Source organism: Ammodytes marinus (assembly GCF_949987685.1).
Source record: "Ammodytes marinus genome assembly, chromosome: 4".
Classification (NCBI taxonomy): Eukaryota; Metazoa; Chordata; class Actinopteri; order Uranoscopiformes; family Ammodytidae; genus Ammodytes; species Ammodytes marinus.
In genome coordinates this window covers 5438748-5448096 of record NC_137233.1, presented here as the reverse complement: position 1 = coordinate 5448096, position 9349 = coordinate 5438748, and the positions used below count along the sequence as shown (strand labels likewise).

The window sequence follows — 9349 nt, the reverse complement described above, 5'->3', positions numbered from 1 at the left end:
CTATGAAATAGTAATTGAATAGACTTGGAGCTAAACTACCTTGATGGCTTGAATTTATATGAATCAGCTAAAGGAGTATGAAGATGTGGAAAAGTAAGAAACAGTCTTAAATATGAACAGTAGTGAATTGTTTAACTCTAATAGGAATGATGTTGAATATTTAAAAATGTCTAGATAAAATTACAATTGAAAGACATGAAAAACAATGTATGTGTGAAATAGGCCTTCAAAGAGCAGAGTGTTTGCCCCATTTCAACTGTGCCTCTACGAACTGTCTAATAAAGCGGAAAAAAGAAAAAAAGAATCAAGAAAAAAAAGTGAAATTGCCCTTTAATGGGCAGAGTGAGTCACCAAGGTGAGTGTATGTCTTATTGAGGGTCTGTGATCAGGCAGAAATCCCACCTTTTAGAGGCCTCAGAGAGGTCATTTCATCCAAAACGTCACCTCAAACCGCTGCCTCTAACTAGCGGACCCTGAGTCTAACTGACAAAATTATTTTATTGTTAGAACCAGAAGAATCTGATGAAGACACAGTGTGAAGATTATGTCTGTAATGTGAAGAATATGAGAACCAGAGCATTTCAAAGGTGTGGTACAGTCTGCCTTTCTCCAGAAATGTCATGTCTCAGTTATCAAGGCGGCAGTTGGTTGGACACCATTTAGCTTGGAAGCCCAGACCTCCCATTGTGTAAGTCCGATTGCTTCAGTAGTCACATCTATGCGACCGGCAGAATATGTCCTACATTTTGATGTAAAAATTATCCACGTAGGGTTTAATTTGTGGGAGTGAGAGGCAGTTAAGTGGAAGGTTTTGGTGTATTTTTACACCAGTTCTACACTGTAACAGTTGGTTTCCCCAGTCTGCCTCTGAACATTCCGTCCCATCCGGATCCCATTATAAATTTAGAAAGAGGTTGAAAAAAGCTTAAAACTAAAACTGTGTTTGTTCAAAGACAGTTGAAGATTTTAAAAAGTTGAATAAGTGTTTAATAGCTGTAATTAATGTGAATTGTTTAACGTTTGAATGGAGTCTCTAGCTGAAAAAATGCGGGAGGAGATAGGTTTCAAAGCAGAGGAAGTTTTAGCGGTTTGGAATGCTGCTCCTATCCGCTTCAATGTTAAATAATTTTTGTTTAATTGCTATTAATTATGAAGTTATTAATTTTTTTGAAAATTTTGAATGAAAGCAATAATGTGGAAAATGGGCTGAATATGAGGATAGTTGAAGGAAGTTTGTGGAATGAAGCATGTTGAAGATATGGACGTCCATGAAAAGCGGGCGGAATAATAAGAATAAGAATAAATACGCAGAATATCAATGCTGTGAATGCTTTCAGCATTCACACCAATAAATACGCAGAATATCAATGCTGTGAATGCTTTCAGCATTCACACCAATAATAATAATATAATATGATATATAAATGTAAATAATTGAAAAAATTATTAATTAATTTTCCTGTATCCTCCCCTTGCTTATAGATGGCGGTTCAGTTTCTGAGGAGGTTCCTTTCTCCCTCCTGGCCCATAACGTTGTCTTGGCGACGGGCACACACGACATCCCCGCCCGTCTCGGTGTGGAGGGCGAATCTCTTCCGTTCGTGTGTCATTCCTTCTGGGAGCTGGAAGCCGCCATTTCCCGCGGAGAGCTCGACCAATCGGCGGACCCCGTTCTGGTGGTGGGGGCGGGGCTTACGGCCGCAGACGCAGTGTTGGCGGCGCATCATCTCAACACACCGGTGTACCACGCATTCAGACGCTCCGTCACCGACCCGGGACTCATATTCAACCAGCTGCCCAAACTACTGTACCCAGAGTATCATAAGGTGAGGAGAGGGAAGATTGTCTGTCTGTCTGTCTGTCTGTCTGTCTGTCTGTCTGTCTGTCTGTCTGTCTGTCTATCTATCTATCTATCTGTCTGTCTGTCTGTCTGTCTGTCTGTCTGTCTGTCTGTCTGTCTATCTATCTATCTATCTATCTATCTATCTATCTATCTATCTACTGTATCCATCTATCTATCTATCTATCTATCTATCTATCTATCTATCTATCTATCTATCTATCTATCTATCTATCTATCTATCTATCTATCTATCTATCTATCTATCTATCTATCTATCTATCTATCTATCTATCTATCTATCTATCTATGCACAAGATAAATAGAGAAAGAAGTATTATGTATTGATTATTATCATAACAGTATTTTAAATTCAATTCGATTCAACTTTATTTCGGACACACAAGTCCATATAAGTATCATATCAGTCCACAATGATTAAAACACATACAGACTTCTGTTCCAATGTTTCCATCTACAAGACGAGTTCCTTATGTCACTTTGTGTGGTCTCATTTAAAGCCATTATGATTATTTGAATCAACTATTCAACACATACATTTGTACGTATAATTCCTCAGCATTCAACAGCCTTAATGGTGGGAACATAATAGTCACGAACATATAACTTTGAATTGTGTAGCTTGTCGTTACTATAGCTGCAGCACAAGTAGGCTGTATTCAGTGGAGTACATTGTGCTCCAAACATTTCTATTTTTATCAATACACTTGAAATAATTATTTAAAAAAAGAATTTACCCAATCTGTTTTAATACAATCTGCAGCAAATATTTTTCTTACTTTCCTGCTCATTGACCAATAAATCATTGGACTGATAATGTCCTGCTTTGTGGCATCAAAAGCATGATTCTAAGGCTATCCAGGTTAATAATTTCACCTCTAACCCTTTCCCTTCTCTCTGTCCCCCCAGGTTCACCAGATGATGACACAGCAGCAGTACCGCCCTGCACCACCGGAGGAAAACGCCCAGAACTTGAACCACTCCTCTTCCTCTTCCACCCCTCTTTCCTCCTCCCTCTCTCCCTCCTCTCTCTCTCTCTCCTCCACCAACAACTCCCCTTCATCCCCCTCTTCCTCCTACTCGGGCTACCTCAGCTTCCCTCGCTACCGGGTCGCCGCGATCCGACCCGACAAAAAGTGCGTTCTGGAATCGGAATCCGGCCATCGCACGGTGGTCCAAGTCTCCAAGGTCCTGGTCTTAATCGGCGCACACCCAAATCTTTCCTTCTTGCGGGACAACGGGCGTCCGCTAAGCATCGCGCCCGACGAACCGATAACGTGCCGGCGAAACCCCATAGACGCCGACCCCTTCACCAATACCGTGGTGGCGGCGGAAGGCCCCGGGATGTACGCAATGGGTCCGTTGGTCGGAGAGAACTTTGTGAGGTTTTTGAAGGGAGGGGCGCTGGCTATCGCAAGTGACCTCGCCAAGAGACAGAGAGAGAGAGGCGATTTGACGACCACATCGGAAACGTTGACGGACGAGAGATGGATGGACAGACGGCAGCAGACAGAAGTTTGCGAGCTCGGTTCGTAGCACTTTTTTTGGGGGAAGATTGAAAACCAAATGGACATATCTTTATTTTAAAGACCCTTTAATGTTTTGGTTCCGAAGATTTATCGGAATCGAGATCGGACATTGAAAATGCTGCAAACTAAACTAAACAGCCACTGTAAGGCGGGAAATCACAAATGAGTGATTCCAAAACACGCTGCTATAACTAAGTTGTTTCAGGTCGTGATAAAATGCAACAAGTGGTGTGTGGACTCTCTCCGACTGGACTCGCAATAGTTTGGAGGGGTTTGATATCTTATTGGGTCTACTGCAGATCTGGCAATAAAAGGCAATAAAAGACCCCCGGACCTGAGGTATCCTAAAAGAATCCTACAGAAATACAGGTCAGAAATACATAAGAATGAGACACTGTAGTTAAGGTCATGGTGCGTTTTTTGGGGTCACCTACGTCACAGCTTAAAGCTTGAAATGTACATATTCAATGGAAGGCAGCAATAATCTGTTGTGAATTTGAACTATGACCCCCCCCCCCTCTTCCCCCCCACCCTGACCAATACTGAAACCAATATCTGTATATGCGAATTTTTCAAAAACTCTCATATGGATGAATTGGACAATTTTCCTTTATTTAAAACCTTAAGCACTTGACGTAAACAAACATTTTTGATTGCAATTTGTTTAATTAACGTATTTAAAGAATTGTGACCATGAAAACGTAAAGGCATTTTTTAGGGTTAAACTAAAATTACTCTGTCAACTCCATCTAGTGGTAAGATGATGCACTGCGACAATATCCTCAAACTTATACTCAACACTCCCTGCGTTCCAAATCACATACTCTTTCTTTTTACTACACTACATACTAAAGTACAGAAGAGTTTTAGGGCCACAGGAGAGGTGGAAAAAATCAAATAAGGAAGATATTTTTTTCATTATGTCGAGAAATGTCAAGAATAAAGACGAATGCTCCAAAATGCTATTGGAGTTAGTGGGGCATTTATGTATTTTCAGCATACTGCAATTGACGTGCATGTATTGGGACATCTTAAATATTTTCCTGGCATACTAAATAGTATGGAAGTATGGGGATTGGAATGCAGGGTATGTGTGGCATTTCTGTATTCACTAGTGGCACATATGAAATTGTACTGGTTTGACTTACATATACATATGATAGACAACTGGCATGTATCAGGTTAATGGTAAATACTGTATTTCTATGTTATTTTTTTCAAATGACTGTTTAGTGCTTACCATGTAAAACGCGTATACACTCAAAACAGCTGATTTTTATACCTGGCCTTTCATTATGTACATGAATGCAAGTGTATGTTTCATTTGTTTAGGTCTGGTGGTAGATACACCAGTAAACCAATCATAGCCTGTAAATATGACTTGGTCACGTGATGCGGAACCGACATAAACAGTTACTTAAGAATGGCAGAGAGAGAAAGAGAGGGGGGAGACAGAGAGAGAGAGAGAGACAGGGAGAGAGAGAGAGAGATAGAGGGAGGGAGAGAGAGAGGGAGAAAGAGACAGAGAGAGAGAGGGAGAGTAATGCGTGGTTCAAAGGTGCTACGAGGAACTTTTAAATATTTCTGAAACAGTCTAATTTTTCCTCTGATGATCATAAATGACATGTAACAGCAAACGGGACCATCAGTGCAAATAATGCTATTTTTATATAGCTTTTCTTAATGCCTTTGTCATGCTCACCCAGGAACTACAGCTGGCGTAGTAAAAAAACACTACAGCTTTTGTCCAAAGTGGGTGCTAGAATTAACGTACACTGAAAGTTCCTCGGCGCACCTTTAAGATGTTGGAATAAGGTAGAACAGAATAAGTTAAGTTAATTTCTTGATCACTACAGTAGTTACTTCCTGGTTTAAAATTTAAACCAATCAGAATCATCCGTGACTACAACAACCCGCCTTCCACCTCAGCCTTTGTTTTTTTTAAACAATGTACAATGGCTATTAATTAATAACGTTTCCATAGTTACAACCTTATTTAAATGTAAACAGCCTTCTCTATGTAACTTTTGCAACACTACACTACTGTCACAAGTGCTGTTTCATTCAAAACAAGTGGTCCTTTACTTGTGTATCATCTCTTTTCTGCAGCCCCGGAAAAAATTAAGAGACCAGTCTGGATTTTTCTTCAATCTTTATCGCTACATTACTTATTGGAAATGACAATATTTTTTAATGTGAATTTGGTAGAAAATGTTGTCAGTAGTTTATATTATAAAATCAATAAGTTAATTTTACTCAAACGTAGGCCTCTAAATAGTAAAACGAGAGACACTGAACATTTGGAGTGGTCTCTTAATTTTTTTTCCAGAGCTGTAGGCCTATATGTTGGTTTATGACGGGTCTGTTGTTCGCATATCTATGGTGCTTTCATATTTCCATTCATGTATGACTTTTTTTCACTCACAACTTTACCTACCTGATATCTTTGTAAATCTTTGGTGATTATAAAAAAGTGTTTTTAACATTGCAAACCATCAGATAAATATATATTTTTTCATTATTTCTATAATTCATCTTTTTTTTAAATTGGCTGCTCTTTAGTGTAAACAATAATTTAAATTTTTTCAGAGTCCAATATTTATGCAAGTTGTATTAATGACTAAAATTCTCTTCTGTGTTTTGGTTTCAAATAAGTCAAATGAGAATATTAAAAATGCAGTTAAAAATTGAAATCCCTGTTGATTTCAGCTGTAATTTACCCATGTTTGGGTATAATCTTGATATGTAATAACCATTAACAGGTTATAATCATTGAAGATTAAGCAAATAACTGCATTTCAGAAGCAGTACTCAGAATATGTTTGGCATTTTTACATAAATTACCAATATATTTAAAATCTCAGGTCTATGGCCTGTAAAACTGGCCTATATAACAAGATGTAGTCAACCGTTTCATAAATTAGGTGGTAATACTTGTCAGTTAAACCACAGTTAAATTGTTAATGTCGATTTGTACATTACAAGTAGGCTACCATTTTAGAGTTTTCCATTAGAGTCAAACTTTTATCAATGCAAGAGACTAGTTCCAAACGAAATCGCCATTTTTAAACCGAACATCCTACATGTTTATTATGTCATTTATTTTTATTTAAACCTACAGTGTGTAAACATTTTGGGGAATTTTTCACAACAGACTTGGTAGAGAATGAATATAATATCCATGCATACTTGGATTTAATATCACCATACGCCTGAACATAGAAAGTGAGATATAGAGCAGCCAGCAGTGCCTTCATACACTCAATTCATTCACAACACACATTAAATCACCTCTTTCTGAAATCTGAATGTCTCTTTCGTTATACAGCTACAATCATGTCTGCGCTTATTTTTTTTATGTTATTTTTTTTATCACATTTTGTTTGTAGATCCTTTTCTCATGTTTGTGTTTGTATGAATGAAGTTATTTATACATCAAAGTAAATTTCCATTTCCTGTACTTTCAGTCAAATCTGTCTGTTGGTTTCTATTAAAGGACATTTTTCAACAAACATATTTCGCCCATTTTTTCCCTTTTTATTGGACTGTGTGTGTGTGTACTGTGTGTTGTTTTAAGTGGGGGTCTATAGAAAACCAGTGATTTTTTATTTATTTATTTATTTTATTTTTTTATTTAACCTTTATTTCACCAGGAAGGTCCCATTGAGTTACAGTAACTCTTCTCACAGGGAGTCCTGGCCAAGACAGGCAGCAGAAAAGAAGTTGCAGAATTTGCACAAGGCCACACACACACACACAAACAAAGTACACCACAATTGACACTATAATGCTAAAATTACACTTCATAACAGGCTATATAAAAACAAGCTAATACATACAGCTAAAAAAATAAAAATAAACATGAATGAATAAACATGTAGCTTCCTATTAGGGCCTATCCCTGCATTCCAAATCACATACTTTTTATTTTTACTACCTACCAAAGTACAGAAGAGTGTTACTATTATTAGTAAAAATTAGTTAAGGCAGATTTTTTTTTTATTATGTTGAGAAATGTCAAGAATAAAGACGAATACAGCAAAATGCAATTGGAGTTAGTGGGTCATCTTGGTATTTTTGGCATAGTGCAATTGACGTGCATGTATTGGGACATCCTAAATCTTTTTCTGGCATACTAAATAGTATGAAAGTATGGGTATTGGAACAAAGGGTATGTTTTATTTCCCAAAATAACACAACAAAGGCCAATAGTAGACATATGGTCATAACAGGTTAAGGCAGTGGTGTCAAACATACGGCCCGCGGGCCGGATGCGGCCCGCGAGATGTTTTAATCCGGCCCGCGACTTGTAGAGCACACATTTATGAGCATTTATAAAAAAAAGTAAGTCTCTAGCCCATTCCTGTGAGGAGATATGAATTTTTAAAGAAATAACCAAAATGCTCACTCCAGCCGCTAGGGGGCAGCCTAAATAAAAAAAAAGCACATTTTAGCAACGTGGGAAATGGTAAATGGCAATCTTGCTTCACCGCTATTAATGTTTCCTCCAGTGCTTTATGGCAAAGTAAAAACCAAAAAAATAAAAAATAAATAAAACTATTTTTATTTTTAGTGCTGAACAATTAATGTACTAGCAAGCGCGATGTGTCCGCGGCTCTGCACGTGCGAAACGAGCAGGAGCATGCTAGTGTAGGCCTACAAGATTTATTTCCTAATTTTCCATGCTGCTTTATTTTTATGTTTTAAATTGGGAAAAACGAATTCCAAAACAACCAATAACCTCTGTATTTAAAAATAAATCAAAACTGTAGAAGTTGCACTTTTATTAAATTTTATTTTGTACTGTCTGCATGTTTGCACAAAATGTGTCCCTGTACATATAGTAAACAAAATTGGACAACTGTAACGTCAGTGCCTGTTGTATTTGTGTATTCAAATAAACAGTTGTTTATTTCATTAGTGCGTATTGGCATCTTTGAGCAAAATACCCCCCAAATTTTTGCTGCGGCGCTGCGCGCCGCACCTCCTATTCCCATGGCCAGCAGCAACCTTTACTAAGACATTTCCTGGGGGGTACAGAGATCCCTTGTGATCCGTGATAATGTAGGTTACAAATGTAGACTGAGTGATAAAGCATATTACTGAAAAACAAAGCTAGAGATTTGGAGTTGATGTACGTTATTTTGCCATTATTGTACTGGTCCGGCCCACTTGAGATCAGAGAGGCTGTATGTGGCCCTCGAACCAAAATGAGTTTGACACCCCTGGGTTAAGGTGTGGACCATGCAGCAGGGGGCGCTGTTGGACTCTTTCTAACGAGTCAACCTGGCATCACACCAGTAAGAAAAGCAGAAAGGAGATTTGGTTATGGCTCACACCTCCTTATTTAGAACAATACTACAGAACAGCCTACAGAAAAATAACAAGTTTAAATTATATTTGTGTGTGTGTGTGTGTGTGTGTGTGTGTGTGTGTGTGTGTGTGTGTGTGTGTGTGTGTGTTTGTGTGTGTGTGTGTGTGTGTGTGTTTGTGTGTGTGTGGGTGGGGGGAGGGTTACAGTTGTTGTGAGAACAGTTATTCAACATATGGATAGGACAGACACGCTAACACACGCACGCACACACACACACACACACGCACACACACGCACACACACACACACACACACACACACACACACACACACACACACACACACACTCACACACACAGTGATATGTTGCCATGGTAATCAGACTGGAGGCTGTTGGTGCTATGACTCAGCTTGTGAATCAGTGAAATACCATGACACACATCTGCTGGTTTATACACAGTGGAATAAAAGATATGATGGACAGATATTAGAGGGTTACCTTATTTTAAAGGTGCAGTGTGTAATATGACATCATCAAGAAAGTTCTACAAAGTTCTAGAATTCAACACTCCCTGGGTAACCCCACCCCTTTCGAATGATAACAGAAGCTACAGTGGCCTTCAAGGACAAGAACAATTCTAAATT

At 38.5% G+C, this 9349-nt stretch overlaps 1 protein-coding gene across 2 annotated transcripts in view; it reads left to right on the top strand.

Annotated features, from left to right (window-relative positions):
* osgn1 (oxidative stress induced growth inhibitor 1) overlaps positions 1 to 5911 on the top strand; it is an 11448-nt gene extending 5537 nt beyond the window's left edge. For both annotated transcript variants that reach the window (XM_080026720.1, XM_080026719.1), the window contains exons 3-4: positions 1483 to 1826; positions 2771 to 5911. In XM_080026720.1, the coding sequence (XP_079882846.1) occupies positions 1483 to 1826; positions 2771 to 3397 (971 nt within the window). In that variant the 3' untranslated portion in view covers positions 3398 to 5911. The remainder of the gene's footprint in view (positions 1 to 1482; positions 1827 to 2770) is intronic.
* The last annotated feature ends 3438 nt before the right edge of the window (positions 5912 to 9349 follow it).